This window comes from Bos mutus, chromosome 19 (assembly GCF_027580195.1).
Source record: "Bos mutus isolate GX-2022 chromosome 19, NWIPB_WYAK_1.1, whole genome shotgun sequence".
Lineage (NCBI taxonomy): Eukaryota > Metazoa > Chordata > Mammalia > Artiodactyla > Bovidae > Bos > Bos mutus.
Window position 1 is genome coordinate 33,469,740 of NC_091635.1, and position 27,517 is coordinate 33,497,256.

At 51.1% G+C, this 27,517-nt stretch overlaps 1 protein-coding gene and 2 non-coding genes across 3 annotated transcripts in view; 1 reads left to right on the forward strand and 2 right to left on the reverse strand.

The window, feature by feature from the left end:
* Positions 1 to 5,015: 5,015 nt before the first annotated feature.
* The window catches only part of MARCHF10 (membrane associated ring-CH-type finger 10), a 100,559-nt gene continuing 78,057 nt past the window's right edge, over positions 5,016 to 27,517 (reverse strand). The window contains exons 7-11 of the mRNA XM_005905332.2: positions 26,209 to 26,375; positions 23,461 to 23,570; positions 15,647 to 15,760; positions 9,112 to 9,154; positions 5,016 to 5,941 (exon numbers count right to left, since the gene is read on the reverse strand). Of these exons, the coding sequence (XP_005905394.1) occupies positions 5,904 to 5,941; positions 9,112 to 9,154; positions 15,647 to 15,760; positions 23,461 to 23,570; positions 26,209 to 26,375 (472 nt within the window). The 3' untranslated portion in view covers positions 5,016 to 5,903. The remainder of the gene's footprint in view (positions 5,942 to 9,111; positions 9,155 to 15,646; positions 15,761 to 23,460; positions 23,571 to 26,208; positions 26,376 to 27,517) is intronic.
* On the reverse strand, positions 24,296 to 24,369 carry TRNAG-CCC (transfer RNA glycine (anticodon CCC)). Its single transcript has one exon. It is a non-coding gene; the product is annotated as a tRNA-Gly (tRNA).
* Positions 24,587 to 24,659, forward strand: TRNAW-CCA (transfer RNA tryptophan (anticodon CCA)). The gene has a single exon. It is a non-coding gene; the product is annotated as a tRNA-Trp (tRNA).

The following is a 27,517-nucleotide window of genomic DNA, read 5'->3' on the forward strand; positions in this document are numbered from 1 at the left end:
TATGATGTCCTGAGACCCAGCCCCTGGTGCCTGGGCACAGGGCACTGAATCCAGGCTCCAAGCCCAGCCGGCACTGGTGGGGCGAAAACCGGCTCAGCTCTGGCCACCTGGCCTCCGGGACGGCTCGCTGAATCCATGAATGAACGGGCCGCTCTCCAGAGAGTGGTGTCAGGCCTTCTCACAACCTCTTCTTGTCAGATCAGAGATGGCTTGCTCCCAGGTGTCCTGGCGGAGCTGGCCTGGCCCAGCGGGCAGCACTGCGAGGCCGCAGGGGTGAGGAGCCGGCCAGCCGCACCACATGGCTCTCCTGGAACAGAGCTGGCCGGGCCCTGCCAAGCTGCCTGGAGCACTAGGGCGGGAGTCTGTGGCAGGGACAAGGTCAAGAACCGCATCTGGAGGGAGAGGCAGTTCCCGAGAAAGGCGGGCAGGAAGCAGGAGGAAAGGGAAGGGCGGTGGAGGGAACATGGAGCGGCCTTGAGTGAAACTGGCGTGAGATCAAAGTGCTCGGATGTTCAGGTCTCTGTCTCAGGGGTCAGTGCGGCCAGGAGGCCCAGTGAAGGCTGACTTTAGTCTCGACTCCCCACTGAATCGGCCCCGTTGGATCTGCAGGTGGCAATCCTTGTCCAGCAAAGCAGCCAGGGAGGCCAGCCCTGGAGAAAGGAAAGGGACAAAGCAGCATGCAGGCATTTCCCCCTTGAAATGGATTTGTTGCTCGCAGTCAAAGCAGAAAATGGACTAGCTTCTGATAGTGGCTGATGGCAGAACTGTAGCCATTTCAGGGAAACCCTGGTCGGTTCAGGTTTTCTAGTCAGCTTTTTTTTTCCTTTCCTGCCAGGCATCTCTTAAGTTCTGAGGTCCTGTGGTGTGTCCGGGGGTCTGGCCCTCCTCGGTCATTGCACAGCCCTGCTGGCTTACTCAGGGAGGCCTATCTATCTCTCTCTGGGACCTGAGAAACTTTTGGATGGTGTCTTTTCCTACTCTGGGGCTGCAGGGAACTCGGGGACATTGCCTCAGACAGGCCATTCCTCCATGATGATGGCAATGATCAAGATACTTATTATTTACTAGGTATGGCCCTGTTCTAACTGCTTACCATGAATAAACTCATTTTATCCTCTCAACATATCATCAGCTGGTTGTGACTGTGCCCCTTGACAGACGAGGAAACAGAGGGACCGAGAGGGGAAGGACTTGGCTGATCACTTCTCCACCCTCCCTGCTCTATAAAAAGGTTGGGGGATGGGATACAGGAGAGAACCCCCCCTCCCCCGCCATGATCTTACAGTCAGACTCTGAGGCTCAAGAACTCTGTCTCAACCTGAGACATCTGTGCTGAGTTTCAGAAGCCTGTTTGGAGTGTAAGGGCTAAAAGTGACCTCTCTCCTTTCCTTTTTCTCTGGCCTCCATTCCTGAGGCAGCGGGGGAGGGACACCTGATTAGCCTGGGCTGGGGTTGGACATGGCACTCAATGCGCAGAATTGCATAGGATGGGGACTTCCCCGGTGGTCTAGTGGTGAAGACTGTGGGGCCCGGGTTTGATCTCTGTTTGGGGAACTAAGATCCTGCATGCAGCACTCTGCGGCCAAAAAAAGGAGAATTGCTTAGGATGTGTAGAAATGAAGTGGGGGCTTGGTTCATATATGAGACATTTGCACTATTATGGATATTTTATTACTTTTATTTTATTGGAGTACAGTTGCTTTACAATGTTGTTAGTTTCCATTGTATAGCAAACTGAATCAGCTATTCGTATACATATATCCTGTATTCCTTGGATTTCCTTCCCATTTATGTCACTGAGTAGAGTTCCCTGCACTATATACAGTCAGTTGTCATTAGTGTTCTATTTTGTACAAAGTAGTGTGTATAAATCACTGAGGATGGGTGACTGCAGTCTCGAAATTAAAAGAAGCTTACTCCTTGGAAGAAAAACCTATGACAAACCTAGACAACATATTAAAAAGCAGAGACATCTCTTTGCTGACAAAGGTCCATAGAGTCAAAGCCATGGTTTTTTCCAGTAGTTATGTACAGATGTGAGAGTTGGACCATAAAGAAGACTGAGCACTGAAGAACTGATGCTTTCAAATTGTGCTTTGTTGGAAGGACTGATGCTGAAGCTCCAAACTTTGGCCACCTGATGTGAAGAGCCGACTGATTGGAAAAGACCCTGATGCTGGGAATGACTGAAGGCAGGAGGAGAAGGGGAGACAGAGGATGAGATGGTTGGATGGCATCACCAACTCAATGGACATGAGTTTGGGCTAACTCCGGGAGACAGTGAAGGACAGGGAAGCTTACATGCTGCAGTGTCCTCTGCATTGGCAGGCGGATTCTTAATGGATTCTTAACCGCTGGACCTCCAGTGAAGTCCAGAGATTAGCATTTGAATCAATAAACCGTAAAGAAGATCACTCTCCCCAGGGTGGGAGGGTGGGCATTGTCCAATCCATTGAGGGCCTGAATAGAACAAAAAGGGAGAGAAAGGACAGCTTTTCTGTTGAGCTAGGACACTCATCTTCTGCTCTCAGACATCAACACTTCTGGTTCTCAGGCCTTCAGACGCCAACCAGGGTTCACACTCTTGCCACCCCCACCCCCACCCCCACGTTCCCAGGCCCAAGTTTGAATTGGAACAGCACCACCGGCTTCCCTAGGTCCTTAGCTTGCCTATGGCAGACGGTGGGACTTCTCAGCCTCCATAATCCTGTGAGCCAATCCCTCATACTAAATCTCTTTCTATATATCCTATTAGCTCTTTTTCTCTAGAGAACCCTAGTGCACATTCCTTCCCATGTAACATGGGGTTACTCGTATCTGCCTCATAGGCGTATTGTGAGGATTAAAGATAAATGTAAAACGCTTACTCTCAGGCCCAGCTCCTAGGACGTGCTCTGTAAGCACGACCTGTGGGCTCCTGTTACCTCAGTATGATGTTTTCTACACATGTCCTGCTGCCCCAGTGAGAACTGAGCTCCAAGGAGGTGGGTGCTGTGCATTTTCCCCCTGTGTCTTCACAACCTGCGCGTGGTTGAAAAAAGTGAAAGTTGAGTCCGATTCCACAACTCCATTGGCTGTAGCCCGCCAGACTCCTGTCCATGGAATTCTCTGGACAAGAATACTGGAGTGGGTAGCTATTCCCTCTCCAGGGGATCTTCCCAACCCAAGGGTCTAACCCAGGTCTCCTACAATGTGGATTCTTTACCCTGTGAGCCACCAGCGAAGCACAAGTTGATAGTTGGTAAAAGCTGCCTAAAGAGCCAAAGGCATAGGAAGACCCTGTGTCCTGTCCAATGTGCCTCAGCCTCGAGTAGATTCTGCCAATATTTAGCCAGTTATAGGGGAGGGAGATAGCCCTTTTCATCATTCTTTTAAGTATTTTTTGAAAATTTATTTATATGGCTATACCGGGTCTTAGTTGTAGCACCCGGTATTTTTTTGCAGCATGTGGGATTTACTTCTCTGGCCAGATCAAACCTGGGCCGGCTGTATTGGGAGTGTGGATTCTTAACTGCTGGGCCACCAGGGAAGTCCCCATCATTGTCTTTTTTTTTTTTTTTTAAATCACAAATAATGCATTTAATTGTTAAGCTTCTTGCAGTACTCCTGGGTCAGCAAGATCCACTGGAGAAGAGATAGGCTACCCATTCCAGTATTCTTGGGCTTCCCTTGTGGCTCAGCTAGTAAAGAATCTGCCTACAATGCAGGAGACCTGGGTTCGATCCCTGGGTTGAGAAGATCTCTTGGAGAAGGGAAAGGCTACCCACTCCAGTATTCTGGCCTGGAGAATTCCATGGACAGAGGAGCCTGGCGGGCTACAGTCCATGGGATTGCAAAGAGCTGGATACGACTGAGTGACTCACACACACATAATAGAAACGGACAAATCCACGTTGTTGTTTAGTCACTAAGTTGTGTCCGGTTCTTTGACATCCCATGGACTGTAGCCTGCCAGGCTCCTCTGTCCGTGGGGTTTCCCAGGAAAGAATACTGGACCCATCGTTGTCTTTTAATAAAGGAGACTTGGTACTTTGGCATGTTGGGCCATGAGAAGCCCCATCGGCAGACCCCTGAGCTGCAGTGACGATGAATTAATGGTGCGGGTCTGTTGTGTTGCACCTCTCGCCACCCAGACCTCACAGGAGACACTCCTGCTTTTGTCTGTAAATCCTTCAGATAGTTTCCCCAAACCCAACACCGGCTGATGTAAACCTATAACGGTCTCAGGATAGCTGCCTCAAACCCTGCTACATCTTCCTGTGGGTTTGGCCTGCCAGAATATTTACCCAGCCACCTCAAATTCCATTAAGTTCTCTGTAAACCTTATTTTAAAATATGCATTGTCCCTTAGGTATTTCTCAGTATTGGCTCCTGGACAAATCCTTTATCTTCAGTTGACCTTACAATTCAGTTAAAAATAAAGACCCATTCTCTCATAGAATGATCAGGGCTTGGAGCTCCACTGGTGAATGGAGCAACTTGAGGTTATAGGAATTTTATATACATTATGGAGATATTTTCAACCTGAGTGGCTCTTCTAGGGACTATGCACATTTAAAGATGTCCTTTTGTTTGGTTCTTGGATCTAGGCAGCCTGGTGGAATTTGTTTGCAGTCCTGGAGTCACTTTGTCTAACTGTGGAACATATCAGACAAGATTTTGACATCTAGCTTTTCCTAAACCCTACTGACACTGTAATTTATTGAGGGGACCCTTTGGCAGCAACATCTTCAGTGGTCACTATTGTTCTGAGGAGGGCAGGTCTTGAAGGCGTTTTGAGAAGCATCTCTTCCCCTTTTACCTTTTCCTCTCTCTTGCCCTTTCTCTGCCCCTTCTTCCGTTGTTTAGAAAGTCTGTTGAGGCATATTTTACAATTATACCAGAGTTCGCCTGTGTTAAGCGCACAGTTCAATAAGCTTCAGTAAATGCATCCAGTTGTGTGAACATGACCACAGACCAGCTTTCAGAAGCCCCTCATCACCCCGCAAAGTCCCCTCGAGCTCGTGTGCAGTCCCTCTCCGCTCCCTCCCCAACCCCCAGCAAGCACTGCTCTGTTTCTCTGGTTTGCCTTTCTAGAAATTGCAGGTAAATAGGATCATACAGTATGTAGTCTTTCGTGACTGGCTTCTTTCATTTGCTGTAACGTTTTTGCAGTTCATTCCCTCCATCTTTATTTTTTGACTTGGCTTTGTCTCTGTCTCATATACACACACCTACCTCTTCTTTTCTTACTAAATTCTCTGCCTTGTTTTTCATCCTAAGTCTTGATCTGGTCTTTGGATGATAAGATGCAAGTAGGAGAGAAGTGTGGAGTAAATGTACCAAACCCTCCTAAGTGGGTACCTACAGGGGCAGCCAGCCAGCCTCTGGGGGCCCAGGCGGTGTCATCCCATGTGGCAGTGATGGTGGGGGGCAAGGAGAGGTGAGACGTGGGGGGTGTGGGAGGTGTACTCCTCAGAGTTTCAGGCCCTGAGCCTTTGTCCAAGGGGACTGGAATGAGCACAACACAAAACTGGGTGAACAACGTCAGTTTACTGATTCCACTCGGTGGAGTGAGACCTGAAGGGGTGCCCTCCACAGAGGGACCTCAGGCCATGGGGCCCACTAGGGCCAATGGGTCCCCTTGGACTTCTGGGTGGAAGGGCAGCAGCTGGGCAGCTGGCGGGGGCTCAGCAAGCCCAAGTCTGGGACTGAGCGGGTCGCTGTTGCTGTCTGTGGATGCTCGAGCCAGACCCCAAAAAGAGTGGCAGAAGGTGAAAAAGATAACTGGGAACATCGGTTTCGGTTTCAGTGGCGAGGAGGAAGGGAGGCTTGTGGGCATGGAGGAAGGGTGGCCAAGAGGAGAGGCTTCTGCCTGGCCAGCTCCAGGCCAGCTCCCTTGCTAGACAACTCGGCTGTTGCCTTCACAAACTGCTGCCACTCCCATCTCCCAGCTCGGAACCTGGAAAGCAAGAGGAAGCTCAGGCTGCGGACTCTGTCGTGGAGGAGGATGGCATCATTGCCCTTCCTGCCCAGCTCCCCCAAGCCCCTGCCCCAGCACCAGTGACCAGACACACAGACAATACACAACAGACACACACACACCACACATGCTACAGTGCCTGGAACAGTGTGAGGAACAGAGACCCCGCAGTCTTTCAGGGATCAAATTGGCTGGACACAGAGGGTCATATGATGGCGGGGCACAGGGGCAGTGAGAAGCAGTGGAGTCAGAGGAGGAGGCCAGGTGGGGTGCTTTCTTTATTCTTGAGAAAGATTCTCATTCTCAATATTTATTTTCTCATTGGCTGCAGTGAGTGCTCCCTATTTGGAAGCACATTCTGACTGGTGAAGGGCAAGGGAACAAGAGTAATCGCCTCCCTCCATCCCTACCTGGACGCTCTCAGCTTCTTCCTCCACCACAACGCAGCCCCAGCTCCAAGAGCTGCCCACCTTCTTTCACCTTCCTCTTTCCTCCAAATCTAGTTGCCTTGACTTGTACATTTAGAGTAGGGGGCAGGTGCTCTGGCCCAGCCTTGGCTGAAGGCCTTCTTGGCCGCTCCTCTCCACACCTGTATTGATGGCTGCTGGAGGCATGATTCCCCTCCCTAGACTTGGACTTGGCTGTGGTGACCATTATTCGTGCCAGCCAAGAAGCAGCTGTCAGGGGGGCTGTGTGACAATTTGTTAGACCCAGGCACACCCACCCAGGGCCTCTCCCCAGCAGCCCTTACCTCGGTGCCACCTGTGGCATCTTGTGCACAGCCTCGGTTCCCAGAAGCCCAGGACAGGGTGCCCAGTGAGAAGGCTGGCATGAGCCACAGAGGCTGGCATCTTTGTGTCACCTGCTGTGCCCTGATGTGTTGCCTTTTCCCTCCCTGTTTACCTGCATGGGGCTAGGGCAGCGGGTCACAGCCGTGACTCAGCTGTAGCAACCCATCTTCACAGAGCGCTGCCAACCAGGTGAGTCCTGCCAGGCTGCCGGGGACCAGAGAAGCCACGGCCCCAGGGGGAGGGCGCGAGGCGTGTGGATCCGCCTTTGGCTGCCCTGGCTCTTGTCCTGATCAGAGCTCGGGCGGGAAGCCAGGCCCCGGCGGCGTCTGAGCAGCGTGCCAAGACGGTCCCTCTGCGCGGGGCTGCCCCTGCCGGCGCCTGGGGTGTGCGCAGGGCTGGGACAGGCGGAAAGGGCCTGGACCCGTTTCCAGAGGGGGAAATCTGAGGCTCCCACATTAGGACTCTACCGGGAGGGGGTGGATCCTAGAGCTAGTCCCAGCTTCCTGAAGAGAGGCGGTTGGTGACCCGGTGCGGGGCTGGGGGCGGGAACCATCTGCCTCGGAGCAACACAGGAGGCAGGGTTCCCTCGGTGGAGGCTCCTTTTTAAGCACCACCCCGGGGGCGCTCTTCTCCCGTCCTCTAGAGATGGCACTCAACCCGGGGGCCCCAGGCCTGGAGCCGCGGTGCCCCTTCCGCATCCCCAAGCCGGGGTGTGGAGGGAGGCTCTGCATCCTGCTCCGGGCCGCCCCCCGCGGCAGGGCGGCAGCGGGCCCCGCTGGGCACTAGGGGTCGCCCCTGCCCAGCCAGACCGGCCCGGGCGCGCCCGCCGCTGCAGGTTTCCCCGAACCGGGAAGAGCGCGGGCGCCTCCGGGGCGGGGGCTGGGGACGGGCGCGGCCGGGCGCGGCGCCGAGACCCTGCCCGGAGCCTCGGGCCACCGAGCCTTCCCGGCCGACGCGCGGGGTGCCCTCTCTGGACGGAGCCGGGGCTCTCGGCAAAGGCCGGGCGCAGACGGGGTGCGTGCGCCCGCACACAAAGGTCTTTCCTAGCTCTCACCGTTCCCTGCCTGGCCTCCCTTCCCGGCGGCCCGAGGCGGAGCAGCTGCTCGGGGTCGACCCAGGCGACGACGCCGGGGGACCGGCCGCCCACCGAGAGGCCCCGCGACCTTGCGAGGGCGCGAGGGGGCTCTGGGCCCTCGCCCGGCTCGGCTGGACCCCCGCGGTGGCGCCCGGGGACTGGGACCCTACGAGTTCCTTTTGTGAACAGAGAGCCCTGTAGAGCCCTCCCCCCTCTGAAAATGATCTGCCGGCTTCTCGGGACTGCGTGCCCTGAATAATAGATGGGTGCTCTAGGGTCGTCATCTGGGCCCCACCCTGTGGAGCTTTGAGCTGGTTCAGCCTCTGCGGGCCGGTCGGTTGCGGGGGGCGGGGTGTGGGTCCCCAAAGCATTACCATGACCACTGACTGTATCACGGTCACCAGGGGCCCACCCCCCAGTGCCTGAATCGGTGTCTCTGGGAGGGGCCCAGGAATCTGTATTTTTCTAAGTTCCCCAGGTGATTCTGATGGCAAAGCCTGAGTGGAAATAGCTGTTTTAAACCTTTTAAGGCAGGCAGTTGTGACATTTCTCTCCAGAACAGCCTCTGGGGATGGAACTGTCACCTCTGGCACCCCGTTCCTTAGTTCACTGTAACGTTTATCCTCCCAGCTGATGAGGAAAGTTCTTCCCACATCTGACCACCAGCCTGCCTGCTTTAATTGAGCACGTTTTCTTGAGTCAGGTTTTCTATGGGATAATAAGCCTGCTTTGGAGACAGCTGGCCTGGCTCCTTGGCCCTTTCCCGACACTTGTTTTCCTTGTTCAACTTCTGAATCCAGCAGGCCCGCTGGCTTGGGCGGAAGAGTGAGAAAATCCAGTAACTCCAATACTAACTTGTGAATGATGGCTATGTGAATACATAGCCCTTTATGTAATGGCTCCACAGCGCCCTTCCGGGGTTTAGAAGAAAACCCAAGAGGCTCCTCCGAGTGCTGGATGCTGGAGAATCCCAGTAAAGGGAAAGAAAAAAAAAACCTGCAGCAGGTCATCCTATGTCCGAGGAAGACTGATCCTCCCTTTGCCCGCCTTTGCTTTCGCTTTCAGCATGAGTTCAAACTCTTATCTCTTCTGCATCCAGCACACTTGGACTGCCGTGCTGACTGCTGCAGCTAGGGTTTCCCCAGCTTTGTGGGGTTATTTTTGCCTCTGGGGGCAGGGGGCGGTTGTTACTTCCTTCCATAGGATTAGGTTCAACACAGCCACAGAAAGACAGCAAATTGCCAAACACCCTCAACATGGCAGGACCGATCCCCAACACCTACTTTCATTTTCTTCCAGCCTGGGCTGTGGGTAGTTTCTTGACAACTATGGGAAAGAAGACAATGAAAAATGAACCGTTTTTTTCCAAAGCAATTGTGAACAGATGTCTAATCCCCTAGTCGCGGGAATATTCTAGGAATCCCTGACATCACCTTAAAGGGGCAGAGAAGGAGGCGTGGAGGTGCGAGGGCAGTGTGGATATTCAGCACCTGTGGGGCATAGGCGCCTCCTAAAGACAGCGTCAGCGATAGCGCAGGTCACCTTCGCCTGTTTGGGTTGTCTAAATTTGGCAGTGTGAACAGACCTGCGACCTCTCAGCAATTGATCTGAGCAGCAGAACCCCATCCTGACAGTCCAGAGTCACATTTCCAGGCAGTGGGGGTGAAAGCCGTGCTAATTGGCCACTTGCCTCACCACTGGCTTTTAAACAATCGGTTGTATTCTCCACCCGGCAGGAAGCAGCAGGCCCATCAAGGCTCTGGGCTCCCTCTTTGTTCTGACTTTATGGCATTTTATGCCACAATGAGAAACACTGTGTACTCCGTGGGAGGCCATTGTGCCAGGCTGCAAGGATGTGGGCTCTGGGGCTTGTGCCCTTCCCCCCCCAGCGGGAGGAGGGCCTTTGTGACAGGCTGGGGGACAAAACAAGGGGTGCTGGACACTGTTACTGGGGCAACTGCCTGGTCAGTGTAGCCCCTGGGTCCCTCTCCGCAGAAGGCCAGGGGCAAGGGCAGAAGGTTGGAATTTCTTCTAGAGGAGCAGTCCTGGTTACCTGGTAAATTATACATCGGGCGGTGCTAGCAACGGCCTCCGTGTTCCCCAGGCTGCTAGGACGACCTCATCCTGCCTCTAGATTCTGTGCCCGGAGATGGTGGCTATCTAATGATGGCCACCAGGGGGCGCCAACTTGGTGAGTAGGCAAGCTTTCCCAACAGTCGGCCAAGTCTGGGCCTTGCATAATTTTGGGTAGATTTGGTCTTCTGAGGCAAGGGTTTTCCGTTTTGTAGAGGTGGTGTGAATGGGGAGAGCCTAGGGAAAATCCATGGAGCCTCACACGGATAGGCCACTGGGATTTCAGAGCGACTTCAACACCCTCCCCTCCCCTTCCAAGTGAACTGTGAAAGTAGCTCCCCTGTGGCAGAAGACAGGTGGGTACTTGGGCCAGGAGGGCATGGTGGAAGCCATGGGGTCCCGTCTGCGCTCTGCCTTTCAGTGCGCACACACACATGGGCAGGCAGGGAGAGCAATTTCGGGTACAGGGTCATTTCATTGAGAGGGGTTGGAGAGTGTGGCACAGACAAAACCCACAGCCAGGAGGAAGCCCAGGTTAGGGAACTCTGGAGGGAGCAGCCCCTGAATACTGGAGTGTGCCACATGGGCGCTGAAAGGGAGAAGGCGGAGGGAAGGCATGTCCATTTAGCTTCACCCTGCAGAACAGTCCTGTGTCCCCATGAGATTAAAGGGTGAACCAAGTAGGTCAGGTGAGGCTGGTGGGGCCCCATGTTCTCTGGAGATGCTCCCATTGTAAACAGCTGAAGAGAGGAAAGGCCAGTTTCCCGCTAGGCATTTGCAGAGCATAACAGTCACTGCTCCCTTCAGCCCATAGCTCACTCTCTGTGCCCACTTAAATCTGGCCCCCCACCTCCAGTGCTCCCCACGTGGGCCCCCTAACCCTGTCCCAGTGCAGCAGCCGCCCAGCTGGGCTTCTTCCCCCTTCAGCCCACCCTCCACATGGCCGCTCCCACTCCCTCTCAGAAACAGAGCTCTCCTGACCTGTCAACCCCAGGCTAGAAAGCCTTCCATAGCCTCCCAGAGCTGCACCCAACCCCGTCACATCCTCCTTACTTCCCGCCAGCTCTGGCCACACTCAGTGCCTTGACTTTCCCAAACACACAAGTCTTTTCCTTCCTGAGCCTTTGTGTTCCCTTCTGCATGGGTGCCCTTCCCTCCCCACCAGCACTGGTCTGAGACTCAGCTCCAGCATCACCTCCTCAGCTGATCGGTTGACAGGAGCAATAACAGAAGCAGCTTTGCCACCAGGCTCCCAAAGCAGTGGGAAGACGGATGGCAAAGAGTACAAGCTAACTGGATTCAAAGCAAAGCCCTCTGAAACGTTGGCTTGTGTCCCTCCTGCCTGGAGGGTCTGTCCTGCAGAAGGTATGGAAGAAGAGGGGGTAGGGGGGGCAAGAACAGCGGCCCCTTCCTGTCCTTTAACTCTGCCTTCTTCCACATCCAGCTCCATCTCCTGAAATAACACAAGGCACTTTTTATTTTTTTGGATACTCTTGGTTACCCATCTGTTTCTTTAGACTCTGAATCCCTTTTAGGCAAAGTGTGTCTTGATCATCTTCATATTTCCCAGGATCTAGTTTAGAACCCAGGGGCTTCTCCGATGCCTCAGTGGTTAGAGAATCTACCTGCAATGTAGGCGACACGGGTTCAACCCCTGAGTCAGGAAGATCCCCTGGAGGAGGGAGTATTCGTGCCTAGAAAATCCCATGGACAGAGGAGCCTGGGGGTCTACAGTCCATAGGGTCACAAAGAGTTGGACATGACTGAGCAGACTGAGCACAGTTTAGAACCTAGCACATGGTAGACATGTAGAAAACCTCTGAATACTCAAATATACCTTGAACTTGAAAGTGTTCCTTTACCTAGAACACTTTTTTTCCTCCATAAATTTATATTATCACTTTCTCCAAATTTCTCCAATTTTTTCAATACTTGCCTCTGGAAGAAGCAAGTATTGTTCACTTTTTCATTGCTTGAGCATCAGGAGGTTACTGAGTACCTAGTATGTGCCAGGCATTTTCAAGGCACTGGAGGAGCATGGTGTACAAAAGAGGTAAGTGTTCCTTATTCCAACTTGCCAATGACCATATCCTCCCCCTGACCCACCCCTGCAACCCTTAGCAGACCACATCCTTTTCCGGCAGTAATTTAGCAAGTTTGTAACCACTCAGCGCTCCTGGCATCCATAGTGTCTGGGACTTGGTCGGCAGTCAAACATGATTCATTGTGTGTCCAGCTTCAGGAAAAGGATAGATGTAGAAGGTTTAACTTTGCCTTAAAAAGGCTCACAGCCTCACTGGGGAGCCAAATTATTTGTTTATAAGATCACTGAAAACCCCAGGAAGCCACTGTCAGGGAAGATTTTGGGTTTTTTATTTCACAGCCTTTGGGAATTCACTGGATCTGTTAGTTCTCTTGATCAAGGGCTGCTGCTGCTGCTGCTGTTAAGTCGCTTCAGTCGTGTCCAACTCTGTGCGACCCCATAGACAGCAGCCCACCAGGCTCTGCCGTTCCTGAGATTCTCCAGGCAAGAACACTGGAGTGGGTTGCCATTTCCTTCTCCAATTCAGGAAAGTGAAAAGTGAAAATGAAGTCGCTCAGTTGTGTCTGACTCTTTGCAACCCCATGAACTGCAGCCTACCAGGCTCCTCCGTCCCTGGGATTTTCCAGGCAAGAGTACCGGAGTGGGTTGCCATTGCCTTCTCTGGATCAAGGGCTACTTTTTTTATTATTTCCTGGTTTTCCCTATATGTGAGTCTCACCTTCCCACCTGACTATTAACTCCTCCAAGAAAGGGACATCATGTCTGATAGCCACTTTCCCAGGTCCCCATCTCAGCACCTGATATGCAGGTGTGAATGAGTGATCACCACCATGGACAGGCCTTCACCACTGTGTCTTACTGAGACACACCCAGGAGCCTGTTATGAATGGCTTTTCAGGTTCTGCTCAGTAAAGAAGAGGGGAGGAGGTGTTCCTTCCCATCATAGTGCCTCTCTCTTGCTAAACGTCACCCTTAGAATCTTCTGCAAGAAAATACTGAGACTCAAATCCAGAAGAGAATCAATTTGACAAAAGCCACTTGTTATGGCAACCCACTCCAGTATTCTTGCCTGGAGAATCTCATGGACAGAGGAGCCTGGCAGGCCACAGTCTGTGGGGTCACAAAGAGTCAGACATGACTCAGCAACTGAGCACATTCACACCTGTTTTCCTACTTCCATTCGGGTACCTCTTAACTAGTTCTTAGTACTGGTTACTGCTTGGTGGTTTATATGGGTGAGAACTACTGGGCTGGCCAAAAAGTTTGTTTGGGTCTTTCTGTAAGATGGTACAAAAACTTCAAAGGACTTTTTGGCCCACCCAATATTTCGGAGAATCTCAAATTACAAGTAAGCTTGTGATGAGAGAAGTGATGCCCTGTCCTTCCTGCTTCCTTCCCTGCTGGCTCCCAGCTTGCTCCCCACATTACCTGCTCCTTCTCTGGGATAGTTTTACCAGAACATTCTCTAGAGTCAATGCTTTAAGGGCGTGGGTTTTTCATCCAGTGGGTTGTACTCTCTGTTGCCTTCCTGTGTGCGCCTTACAGTTCCAGAGGCTAATGTCTCTTGCCTTTGTTTGTTGATGGTATGGCCATCTGTAACCTTTATTGAACCCTGGGTGCTTTGAAGTTCAATGTGCAATAAAAAGTTCATTAAATAAGATGTGGAATCGTGAAAATAAGGTTACAGAAATGTTAACAAAGGATCATTTCCTGCTTCCTGTTATACTTAAAAAAAAAAAATGTATGTCTCTAAGGAATTTATGTCACCATTAAAACTACGGAAGTGTAAAAGGAAGGACAGGCCTGGGTCAGAGAGAGGGCGAGATGCCTGAGGAGATGTCTTGGCGAAGACCCAGCCTGTTGTCTTAATTGAGAGCTTAGGGTCTAAGGGGAGAATGGAAGCCAGAAAGATATAGAGACAGATCTCAAATTCTTATGATGAATGGTTTGAACCCAACATTTCTAGTGGCGTGTGTGTGCACTCAGTCATGTCCAACTCTGCAATCCCATGGACTGTAGCCCACCAAGCTCCTCTGTCCATGAGATTTCCCAGGCAAGAATACTAGAATAGATCGCCATTTCCTCCTCCTAGGGGATCTTTCCCACCCAGGGATCAAACCCACATCTCCTGCATTGGCAGGTGGATTCTCTGCTACTGAGCCACCAGGGAAGCCCATTTCTAGCAGGGATGGCTCCAAATGGATTGCCACGGCCTCCAGTGGTGCAGGGACTGGGGCTGTGTAGGGAGCACTTGGAGTCATTGGGTTTCACCTTCAGACAGTGACTGGTGCTGGCAGGTGCCTCTTGTCCACTTGAGGTAGAAAAGTAGAGACAGAGAGACATGGAGAGCCAAGACGGTGAAGAGAAAGAGGTGCGTGGGATGCGTAGCAGAGCATCACTATAGCTGCCTCACGGTTCCACTGGCGGCTGGTCCACGGCTACACTGGCTTGCTTTCCAATGGTGACCTTTTTTTTTTTTTGCCATGTGGCACTGTATGTGGGATCTTAGTTCCTCGACCAGGGATCAAACCTGTATCCCCTGCATTGGAAGCATGGAGTCTTAACCACTGGACGACCAGGGATGTCCCTTCTGAACTTGTGAACTCTGTGAACCTGTGAATTCAGTCCCTTCTGAATCTGTGGTGACCTTCTAAAGTGAGCAGAAGGTCAAATTTCGAGGCTCAGGGGGTGTCCTGGAAACCCCAAACACTAAAAGCATATCCGTGCCTGGCGTGGCCTTCGGGTCAGGAAGGCACCCCTGTCCTGACAGTGCTCTTCCCTGGCCCAGCCACCGGGCGCATTTGACAGTCCCCTGGGGCTCAGGGTTCTGACTCGATAATGGCCAAGGGTGTCTGTACGTTTCAGAGGTTGCCCTGTTCTCCCACATTCTGATCTGAGTAGTGGATCTAGGCTTCTCCCCCGACACCACACAGTCTGCTAGAGGGCCCTGGCTCTTTTATTAAAGGAAGGGCAGCCACAGATGATCGTTCCTGGTAAATACGCTTCTCTAATGACAGATGGGACCCCATCAGCACCTTTGTTTCTTGGCATATACACACACACAGATGCTGGGATGACATACCCTGGGAGCCAAAGCAAAATAAACAGCTCCCTTGGCTGGGGGCAGGGAAGGCTCCTATTTCTCATGGACCCTCCTTGCTTGGGCAGTGGACATCCACGTGTGATGCACACCCAGCCCCCGCAGCCTTGCTGGCCTCTATTTTGGGGGCCAAATATCCCTAGAGACCCACTTGCTTATATAACCATTAATGACCATTTAATTACCACTCATATTTAATAGGAAACAATTACGTGACCTGGTGGTTCAGATGGTAAAGAATCTGCCTGCAATGCAAGGGACCCAGGTTCGATTCCTGGGTCAGGAAGATCCCCTGGAAGAGGGAATGGCTATTCATCTATTCATGTTGGTATTTTTGCCTGGGGAATCCCATGGACAGAGGAGCCTGGTGGGCTACATCCCCTGGGGTTGCAAACAGTCAGACACGACTGAGCAACTAACACTCACACTTGACTGTCACTTTTCAGCCAGAGGGCGCTGTGCCTGTAGCTGGCAGCCATTAGTCTTGGTGCCAATGATGACGGTGCCATATCCCACCAGCTGAACACAGACACACATCTCCTAAAGCACACAGCAAGGTCAGTGACGCTGCTGCTGACGGCCCAGGCGGGGCCCCACTCACCCTCTCTCTTGTGGCCCGGTCGTGGTTGAGTCTCATGAGTTCTGCAAACCTCTGTTCATAGAGATGAAGCAGCAACACCAGGTACAAGCCTGAATTCATTAGCTCATTTTGTACCTACAGGTGGACAAGAAAGCCTTTAAGTTCATCTATAAAATATTCACGGGCTCAATCACAGGGTGGAGGATCCTAGGCCAAGAGGGCACAAGAAATAGGAATGGGAGCCCAAGCCCCAAGGCAAGGCCTGCTCTGGAGGGGGACCGGACAACAGAGCAGAAGGGGACCCGGGGTGGAGGCATCCTGGAATCCTTGACTGCCTAGTGGAGGATGCCTGAAGAAGCTCCTGGCCTGGTCCTGGGCTGTGGACACTCACTGAGTAGTTACCTGCCATGGCCTTGAGCTGAGTGTTGGGAGAACACAGGGCCAAAGGTCTCAGCTCCCTGCTGGGACCCCATTCTGTGATGTGGGAGAGAGTGTGCCTCATTCAAAGACGGCTCCCGTATCAGTGGGATGTGTCAAGGGCCACAGAGGAGTTGTGAATGGGAAGAAAGAGGCTGGTGGCATATGACCTGGGAGACAGTGTCTCTGATGGTCCTAAAGGATGGTAGGGACTTTGGGAGGTGGCTCTGAGGGCCATTCAGGGCCTTTTAGACAGAGGCCCTGAATGGCCGCACACACATGAGGGGGCGGAGTGTTTGTTGGGCAAAATTCTCTACTCGTATAGCTGGAGTATATGGGGAAGGTGCTGGCTTTGAATTTTTAAAAAGTCTTGCTGTGGGCTGGGGAGATGGTGCGGTGGGACCACATTAGGCAGAACGGAGGCAACTGGACGTCATGTTGTGTGTACACGTGTAGCCGCTGGCCGCTGAGAAGGGGAGTCAACCGGATAAGACTGTATGACTCAGGAAGGCAGACGGGTCTGTTGGAGAATCTGGGACACAGGTCCATGGTGGGAACATTTGATGTTCCTAGATCCCTTGTTTGCTCAGGAAAGGGCCTCAGGCCTTAGTTCTCTAAGTTTCTCCCTTCACAACTGGGCTTAGTGATGGTCGCACCTAGGGGCTCCCTGACTCCCCACCCTCCCTGGCTGCCCTATTGTCATCTAAGCCCCAGAGAGCATGTGCCCGGTGGGGCCTCGGATGCCCAGTGGGGCCTCAGATGCCACGTGAACCTCAAGGCCTCTGCGCATGCTCTTTCTCACATGGTTTGTTGGCTTGCTTTTGTGCGTCTGTTTCTGTTGAAAATCTTTATTTAGCCGTGCAGGGTCTCAGTTGCAGCACTCGGAACCTTTGCTCTTTAGTTAGGGCATGTGGGATCTTCAGCTGCAGCATGCAAACTCTTAGTGGCAGGAGGTGGGATCTAGTTTCCTAGCAGGGATTGGAGCCAGACCCCCTGCACTGGGAGCATGGGGTCTCAGCCTCTGCACCACCAGGGAAGTCCCTTCATGTCTCTGCTGTGAAAACTCCTCTGCCAATTTCCACCTTTCCAAGGCTGTGTCCATGACTTTCTTTACAGCCGTCACAAGGTCGCCTCCTTGCAGAAGGCTTCCCGATGAAACGCATTTGTTCCAGGCGTTCCTCCCTGAGTCCTAAGCCTTCGTCTTTGCTGTGTATGCCGCGTCGTGCACTGGCTGATATCTTTGCTTTTTCTCGGTGGGTGGGTGGTGGTGTATTTTTCTCACTGGTGCTGACAACACTGGGAGGTTCCTCTAGGGAAGATCTGACCATCCGAGTGACCGTGGTGCCTCTGTCCTTGGCTCCTTTGGCAGTCTGTCTTGCGGAGCCTCGCCCTGTGGACCTGCCTCGACCTTCAGTAAATTCTCAGATTTGTGATGACTCCTCCCCGTCTGCCACTTTATTCCCCCATCTGTCCTTGGGTCAGATCTCCAGGGTGGGAGGATCGGGGATGGGCCAGACGATGCTCAGGAAACCCCAGGGGACTAGAAGCCCCGGCAGAGGGCACGGCCCTTGACATCACCCTTGAGAAAGGTCGAAACCGTGACTGCTTTCCCAGGAGAACTGAAGCTCAGCCTTGACACAGTAGCATCTCAGTGCCGCCTCCTTCCTTTCCCCCGGAGGCCCGAGGGGCTTCACACGCCCGGTGTCCTATTCCCATCCCATGGAGGGCAGCGCAGGAAGCCGGCACAGAGCACACCCCTTCCAGGATGGATCGGCTGCCAGAAAAGGTGCTCAAGCTGAGCAAAGATCCTTGCGCTCTTCCCTTCTGCATCGGGGCCAGCTCTGAATCTTGGTGACCACTGGCCTCAAGGTCACTGCTTGAGCCCCCTCCTGCCCTACAGACCTGCCTTCAAAGACTCCAGCCAACAGTCCTTAGTGGTTAGCCTATTTTTAGCCTTTCTCTTCTGACCTTGGCCTAGAACAGGCAGAGAGGAGATGGCTCGTTTCTCTTTTTTCTGTGTTAAAGGCCTCCTCCCACCTTCCCCAGGAGCCGGTGCTTCCTTTGCCATCTGTCTCAGGAGCCACCACCTCTGGGAAGCCTTCCCGGACTACCTACCACACAGACCAAGCCTTGTCCCTTGTTGACTTTTCCTCATGGGGGGCCTCCCATGAGCTGTCGATGGCTGTCTCCTGAGTGCTTGCTTCACCAGGAAGCCTTTCTGCTCCCAGACACTCTGATGCATAACGGCAAGTCAATCAGATAGAAAATGGCTTGGAACTATCAGGCCTGTCAAAGCGTGCAGGGAAATCATTTACTTTTTATGACTCCATAAGACCCGGAGGCATGCAGATGGGAAAATATCCACTAATGTTTTCTGCAGATCATTTGAAAAGTCACTTCCAGCAGATTGTGTCTCTTCCCTGGTCTGTGGGAGGGAACCTGTCACTTGGTGCCATAAATCTCGCTGGCCCAGCTCCTTTATGTGCCCTTTGCAGAGCCTGTGATGCTGGACAAAAGGGGCCGGGTGGGCCAGTCAGCGCAGACATTTCATAGTCAGCGTGGAGTCATCCTTTTTACCCTAAGCCACAAGTGGGAGGCGTTTGTTATCAGAGAGTTCCATCCGTCGTGTTTGGTCGGTGAGGGCAGGATGAGCTAATTTTTGGAGCGTTATTTATTGGAGTTGCTCCCGACCTGACCCTCCACGGCCCGTGTGCATCACACTTTGCTGCCCACGTGCAACAGCAGAGATGGGGGTGGGGAGGCACGTGAAGCAGTGGGCAGGAGCTCAGGGGGGCACTCTGCCCACCTACCAGATGTTTTCCTTCCTTTTCTCCTGCCCTTTTATTTTGTTCAAATCCATTTCAGCAGAGAGATTTGTTATGGATGGAAATTCTCAATGTAATCTGCTCAAAGAAAGAGAGCCTGGCTAAGAGTTCTAGCAAGTCTTCAAATATGTTCCAAGGATGCTCCCAGGTGTGAGGGGGATTAGGTGGCTACGTGTGTCCAGGGACATCTGTCCACAGCCGAGAGGGAGCACGGTCAGCGGCCGAGAGGGAGCACAGTCAGGCCTGTGCTTCCAAACAATGATAGCCAGAGGCCCGCTGAGCCCCTCCTGTGTGGCAGGGGCCAGGATGGCAGGGGCACTTCTTCATCACACAGGGAGCCTGGAACCCCAGAATGGGCAGCCTGGGGCCACCATGCCCTGTGACATTGGGCAAAGACTTTTAACTGTGCATGGAGAAGGGGACTCCATTTATCAGTGGGGAGAATTATAGCCTCTGCTCTGCCTCCTTTCCTCAATGCGTGATGACAAAATGAGCTAATATGAGTGGACGTGGTATTTCGCAAAACAGAAAACATCCTGCAAGAGACAAGAACTAAAGCTAGGACTGGGGGCAAGGACCACATGTGCCTTGCCTGCCCCTTTGCTCCTAGTGCCTGGCCCATGCCTGGAATATTATTGCTCAATAAATACATGCATGGATCAAAGAATGAGGGGGAAAGTGTATAATTTTGGGTTAGTGATGACTTTTGACTCTTGTGGTCCCAACTTTAACACGTGTCAGAATTACTGAAAGGGCCTTTTAAATGCAGTTCCTGGACACCCCCTTTTCCCAAATGCTGATTCACTAGGTCTGGGCAGGGCCCAAGAACGTGCATTTCTAGCAAATTCCCAGATGATGCTGTGGGCCCTGGTTTGGCAACCACCCATCTCAAAGAGCTGCTCTCAGCTAAGGATCAACAGTTGGTAGCCAGTAAGCAGAATCTGGTCTGTGGATGTGTTCTGGTTGAAAGGAAGGAGGGTAGGAAAGAAGGAAGGATGTGACCACCTTCTGCTGGAAGGAGTATTCACTGCCTTGCCATAGTCGCCACCGCTCCCAGTGGATGGCACTTGGGAGATTCTGAGCAGCTGTTAATCTGCCTGGTCTCTATGGCATTTGAGTGTACAATCTCTGACCTCAGTTTTTCTTAAACTTCTTTTCTCCTGGTCCATTTTGCAACCTGGACTGTTCCTTGGAGCTCTATCTGTTGCCATCCAGGAGCTCTTCCTTCCGCTCAGAAACCCAATCAACCAATCCATCAATCAATTGTGAGTCCCACCTCCAGGTTCAAGAGCGTGCGTGCGCACACATACACACACGATAATATGGAGTTGCTTCATGGGCAACACTGCAGGGAGGTGGGCAGTGGGTGTGGAATGCCTGCTGGGCTTAATTTCCAGGCATCTTTGAGTAAGGGCGGGAGCAAGTTGATGCCAACCCTGGCAGGCCAATAAATGGACTGCCTGATGCCCACAGCCCAAGGTGCTTAGTTCAGGTCCTGGTCTCCCCTCCCCCCCTCCAGCTGCTTTAGCTTCATGGGGCCACTCCCCAGACAGCCTATAGGAGTTCCTAATCCAGCCACCTGGAGCCTGGTAACAAGCCCTGACCCTATGGGGACCACCCAATGTCCAAAAAAAGGAGGGAAAATCAGATTTCAGTGCCCTGTTAGAGGTCACGGTTAGCATTCCTGCTGGCTCTACTCAGGTGCATTGAACCAAAGCCGGAAAATACACACTAATCCAAGTCCCTCAGAGAATACTGACAGTGCTGGCTGGGCACCGACTGGGCAAGTCCACAGTCTGTGGTCAGACGCTAAGTGAGGTATCTTAGAGGGCTTTGTCCTCAAAAGCCTGTGTGTGGAGGGCTCACTCTTTCTCCTCTCTGGTCTTTTCTTGGCTGTGCTGGGTCTTAGTGGGGGCACACGGGATCTCTGATCTTCACTGAAGCATGTGAGATCTAGTTCCCTGACCAGGGATCGAAGCTGGGATTCCCTGCATTGAGAGCACCAAGTCTTAGCTACGACCACCAGGGAAGTCCCCGTCACTATCTTTGTGCTAAATGACAGTTACTCCCATCTTCATCCGTGGAGAGTTTCTGAACTTGTGGAAGTCACACCTCCCTAGTGCCTCCAGTTTAACTCGGACTGTTAGCAAACAGACACTACTAAATTCACCACCAGCCATCGGAACAGTCGGAACTGCCGTAAAAGAGGGAGCCCTCGGCTGCTTTCCATCCGCAGATAAATATTGCACATTGGTTCTTGCGACCTTTGTTCTCCCACCAGGGTAGGTCTGTCAATCTAGTTTCTCCCTGTGATTATAATGAAGGGCATTTTCAAAAGGCTTTGATGGCCTGTCAAGTTCTCCTCGAAACTAATTTAAACTCTTTTCTGCTTCCATGTCGTGTAATTAGTGTGCTGGGTATTTTCCATCTTCCCCTCCAGCTCCATTTTTCACTCTGCTCTGCGGCCGAGAGGCTGATCTCTATGGGTTGCGTTTACTTGGGCCCCTTGTGCTTGGGCTCCCCATTGTGTTCAGGTCCTAGGAGGAGACCAGAGGGCAGGAGGAGAGAGGCTGGGGTAGTAATCTCCCGGTTCCCTCTCTGCGGGGCAGTGGGGTGGCCATGGCAGCTTTCCCCTACTCACAGGCTGGTGGTGACTCTCTCCTGGAGCCATAACCCAGGATTTAAAAAGGTAACTATAGGACTGCCCAAACTCAGGGGAACCATTTCGACTCTGTTGTGCTTTTTGCACAAAAAAGGTCTGGCTATAGGCCAGGGCTTCCCTGGTGGCTCAGCGGTCAAGAATCTACCTGCAGTCCAGGAGACACAGGAGACGTGGGTTATCAGGTTCAATTCCTGGGTCGGGAAGATCTGGAGGAGGGCATGGCAACCCACTCCAGTATCCCTGCCTGGAGAATCCTACAGACAGAGGAGCCTGGTGGGCTACGGTCCACAGGGTCTGAGAGAATCAGACACAAATGAAGCGACTTGGCACACACACATTGACAGGCCAATGATCTGAAAGCCAAAGTGACTCCTCTGAAGAGTGACATTTCAGTTGCTAACAATGATTTTATGGTTTTTATATTATGCCCTTTACAGTTGTGGTTATTAATCATTTTTTCCCCTAATTGCGTGATGAGGGAGGTCAGTCTTGAATTATAATGGTAACGATGGGACGTTTTCATTTGAGAGAAATATCTATTGACTGCTTATTGTTTGCCAGGCATCGTCCAGATCAGCACTACCCAATAGAAATACCGTGTGAGCCACCAATGCAGACAACACATGTAACCTGAAAATTTCTAGGAGCCACAATAAAGAAGTATAGAAAGAAACTGGTGAAATTATTAATAATTTTAATAATGTATTTTATTTGATCTGATATGTTTTAAATATCATTTATACTGTAATACGGGCTTCCCTGGTGGCTCAGTCGGTAAAGAATCTGCCTGCAATGCAAGAGACTTGCGTTCGATTCCTGGGTCAGGAAGATCCCCTGGGGAAGAGAAGGGCAACCCATTCTAGCGTTCTTGCCTGGAGAATCCCATGGACAGAGGAACCTGGCAGGCTACAGTCCATGGTGTTGCAAAGAGTCAGACACAAATGAGCAACTAACTATTTATTTTAAACTATAATATAAAGTTATTTATGTGATTTTTTTTTTTAAGAGTGAAAGTGAAGCTGCTCAGTTATGTCCAACTCTTTGTGGTCCCATGGACTGTAGTCTACCAGGCTTCTCTGTCTATGGGATTTCCACTCTTAGTTTTGGACTGAGCCTTTGAAATTTGGTGTGTAACACAGCACATCTGGACTGGAAGTAACCACTTGTTTGTGAGCTAGCTGTGTCTGTGGCTTCCATGTTGGGCAGCATAGCTCTAAACAGAAGTGTTTGCCGGAGACATGGGCAATGAACTATTATTTCGGGCATAAACCACCTTCCCATCTAAAGTTAACTCTTTCACAGTACTAGAATTGCAATCCAATGGCCCAGGAGAGTTAATTCACGAGGTGTTTTGTTTTGTTTTGTTTTTAAACACACAATAGGGAAATTCCATGGTTGTCCAGTGCTTAGAACTAATTGCTTTCACTGCTGAGGACACAGGTTCAATCCCTGGTTGGGTGCAGCCAAAAAAAAAAGCACAAAGTAAACAGGTAAACAGGTGCTTACATGTTTTTAAACCCTGAGCAAAGCTGTTCCTCATTACCCCCCAAGATTACTCAATATATAAACTGGGGACTATTTCTCCAAGACCCTGATTTTTTTTCTCTTGTGGCTATTCAACTTCAATTGTTTCAGCAAATTTGGGTGTGGAGCTTGCCAGACTTTTCCTATTTCTATATGTCTAGTCAGCTACTGCAGCTTCCTACTTTGTCCCTGACAGTAGTGGGACCTCAGCAGTGGGACTAAGTCTTCTAATCCTCCAGTGGTCCGATTTGGGAACAGACTTTCTCAGAGAAGCGAGCTGAATTGGGAGCCTTGCACAGGACCTCTGCACCCCACCTCCACTATTATTCCTGGTATCAGAGAAAGAGCTCCTTCCTGCCTTATACCTCTACCCATGTGGACCCAGCACGGGTAGGAGGTTCTCTTACCCGGGACTGCTGGTGCTTCTGGTAGAACTCGGTCACATTGAAATCATCCAGGTTGACCAGTAGGCTTTGCTTACACATCTCACAGGTCTTTACAGCACCAAGATCTGCTCCTTAAAATGAAAGAATTTTGTTACACGTAACCCTTTTGGTGTTGACATTTTGAGAGCGAATTTGTATGTGTTAGGAATTCTGAGTTTTGGTGGCCTTTTTATAGTGGGTCATCTTCTGTAGAAAATGACCTTGAACCTGAGAGCTGAAATTTTCTTTGTCATTGTTTTCATTATTATGCAAGCTTCCCATGAGTGAAATTCCCGTGACTTTTAAATAACAGGTCTTGCTCTCTGTTTAAATATAAACACATAGGTTCATAAACTTGGAATTACTACATGGAGGCTGAGAGTCTGTGACACACGTGTTTGCCAGAAGAGTGAACACTGGGTCTATGTTACTGATGTTTTTCCTGGTAGATCTAACACAAGTCCAGGCAAATAAATTAGTAAGGACCAAATTGATGGCAGAAGCTATCCTCGACCTATGGCTTAAAAATCTGCCTTTACTTCTGCCCATGTAACTCCCCGATTGAGAAAGTGAGGGACCCCAGGCCCACATGTGGGCTGTGGTATAGCGATATCTGGGTCGAACACTTGAGCCTGAGCTCAGCCTCATTTGGGAAAAGACACAGGAGAAGGCTTCCTTTGTTCCTGGTTTGTTGTTGTTGATTTTTTGTTTTGTTTTTTAATATAGTTATTTATTTGACTGTGCCAGGTCTTACTTGTGGCCTGTGGGACCTTTAGTTGTGGCATGAGAACTCTTAGTTATGGTGCATGGGATCTAGTTCCCTGACCAGGGATTGAACCTGGGCCCTCTTGCACTGGGAGTACAGAGTCTTAGCCACTGGACCACCAGGGAGGTCCTCCTGTTTAGTTTTGTTTGATGCGAATTCTAGATCAGCACGTTTCCCCCCCTTTATCCTATTCCTCAGTGCAAAGTGGAAGATGCAGATCTATGGTTGTTATATCTAAGCAAGTGTGATGCCGTCTGTCCTTTCCCCTGGTGTAGGTGCTGCATTTTGGTTAATGATGTACTGGTGTTTGTTTTATGCTTTAGAAAACAGAGGACTGGGAATTCCCTGGTGGTCCAGTGGTTAGGACTCTATGCTTCCAATGCAGAGGGCCCAGGTTTGATCCCTGGTTGGGAAACTAAGGTCCCACAAGCCACCAGGCACGCCAAAAAAAAAAAAAAGAATACAGAAGACTAATCAGTTACTTGAATTTATTTGGTAAAGATAGAGTTTGTACAGTTTTACAATCCAGTTCTACTTTTCCCCAGTGGGGATACAAACAGGTAGTAAATTATAGAGACTTTCAAAAGACAAGGATGAACACTGATCCCTCATCTGCATTTTGATGACTTGGTTTTTTTTTTTTTAACAACATTCTGTAATACTTAAGGCTATGGATCATCCCATGTGTCCTCCAGTCTAATCCTGCCTAGCACACCCAGGCCAGAATTGGCATTTACAAGCATTTAGCAGCACTTTCATCACATATCTCATGAGTAATTTTTTCTGTTCTAGATGTTTAATTGGCCCAAATTTCTAGCAAGATAAAGCATCGCACGGCAGGGTCATTAGCTGCTGAGATCCACTTGTTCTTTGCTCTCTGAAGGGCTAGGTTCTCTGCTCACTGTGCAAAGATGCCTTTAAGCAACTCGGGCTGCAGTTGCTACTACTCTCCTCCAGATGTGGAGAAAGGGCCTTGAGGAGAGAAGAGTTAACTGGTTCATCCCGAGTGTTCATTCCCTGATTAAATGGTGTGCTGTGCTTGGTGAGGGGGGGGCTGGCCACAACCCATAGGGACAGGGTCAAGGTCAAGGTCTCCTGGGTCGTTTAGCACAATGACAACCAAGGAGGACACCATGGAGGAGAGAAACAGCCTCTGGCTCTAGGGTAAAAAGTTTGCAGAGATGGGGACTCTGAAAGACATAGCAGGTCTTTTCAAAGTAAACTCTTCTTTGCATTGGCGTCCCCCTTTTTTTTGTTATTCAAGTTGCTCTTGTTCATAAATATTTTAAAGAAACTTCTTGTTCCCTGCCAAGAAAACTACAGCCGACCTACTGACGTGGCTATATTTAGGTTATAACCTCCCCAGGGCGTTGAGAATGGGGACTTCACACCCAGTTACAAGCTCTGTTAAAGACAGAGCTGCCAAAATGAGCACAATGGGAATCTCTTTATCTAATGTAGGGCTAGAAAAATTACATTGGTAGGCTTTTCCTTCCCCTGTTCCAGAAAGGCAGCTTGGCTCAGTTTCTGGGTGTCAAGCCTCTCCACACCTTCTCTCACAAGTCAAAGGAAGCAGGTCTTGCTGGGGGTCTACCAGCTGTCCTGACTGCTGGGTGCTTGCTAAAGTCCAAGCATGGGCCTGTTTGTGGTTCCCTCTTTCCCAAGAGGTAATCTTAGCATCTCTGCTCAGGCCTCAAGCAGGAGTAGAATTTAATAGCACATTCCAGGATTCATCCCTGAGCCTTGAAAAAAACAAAACAAAACAAAACCAAAACCAACTCATTTACCTCCCATAATTTGAAAGCAGCATTTAGTCCTGATCCTGTCTGTCATGGGCCTCCCAGCAGGAGCCCTGGGCCAGTGCCCCCCTGTTCTCTGTTGTCGGGGCTCGCGGGTCCCACACGGCGGCGTCTCGTGTTAATTACATATCGCGGCACGTATGTCCTTCCACCTTCCCCACCTACCTGATGTTATTTTCACTTTCAGCCATTTTTTCAGGCACTCCTGATGAACAAACTGCAGGCTTCCCACACAGCCGCATGGCTCCAGGAGAGGGTTGGTGGGGGAACCCCCGGCTATCTGACAGATGCGACACAAGTCTCCCTCCTCCTCGGAATCCTCCTCCAGGAGACTAAAAGGAAAACAAGCGCTCGTCACCAGGAGTCTGCACGTCGGCAGTTTCCACAAATACTAGTTTCCACAAATACTAGCTCCCAGAGCGTCCTTGGGGCCGGGGGAGCGGGGTGGGGGAGGTGGAGGGAGCCTGGAAGGAGGAAGGTTGAGGGAACCCGATCTCCACCGCTGCGCCTTCCTGGGGCTCACCCACTGCTCCCTCCGACCCTGCTGCATGGTCACTGATAATAAGTGCATGGATTCTTGTCAGGCTTCTTTGCAGTTACCAATGGGTGCGAGCTCACCAGGAGAACCCAGCGCTCCTATCGCACAGCTAGAGATTGGGAAAGGACTCCAGAGGGAAGCTGAGCCAGAGGCTAGGAGCCCCTCTCCACACCTCGGCCACTGTGGGGTTTAGCTGGTGTGGTGTGTTAGTGAGTGTTGGGGGGAGGTGAGCGTGGGGGGATTTGTGGTCAGCAGGCCTGGGTTTGAGGCTTCCTTGAGTTTGATGACATGCTGCTTAAGCTTCCCGGGTCTCTGTTTCCTCAAGTGTAAAGCCATGAGGATAATCTGACAACTGCTACCTACTTACAAGGGTGGTAAGGGCAGCCTGGGTGCAGGTGATGGTGATAAGGTACATCTGGAGCCTGTCGAGCGTTGGCAGGTGCTACTCAGTAGATGCTGGTTGGGATGAATGATGAACCAGTGAACTTGGACCTGAGCTCACCATTACCCTTGCCAGTGAATTATGCCGACATTCCAGAATATAAGATGCTAGTATGTGATGAAGATGGAATTAGTGAAAGTGTAAGCAAACATATTTGTATCTCATAAACAGTAAGTCAGGAATAGCTGGTAGATATTTCTGTAGGGAGGGTTTTGAGAGGCCTAAGGCTATTTTTTTGTGCTTTAGAATCTTCATGGGCCTGGGGACTGTCCGGTCAAGGAAAGGAAAATTGGCTGGAGACTAAAATCAACAGAGAGGAAGAAATAGCCATTGCTCTGGATATAGGAGAGTATGCTCAGTTTCTTAAGAGAATTTTCTCCCCAAGAAAGGGAAGTTCAATGAAAAAGAACAGAATTGCACTGTCTTGTGATAGTCACCAACAAAAGAAGAAATATGCCATGTTTATCAAAAAAAGACTCCCCCAGATAATCTAT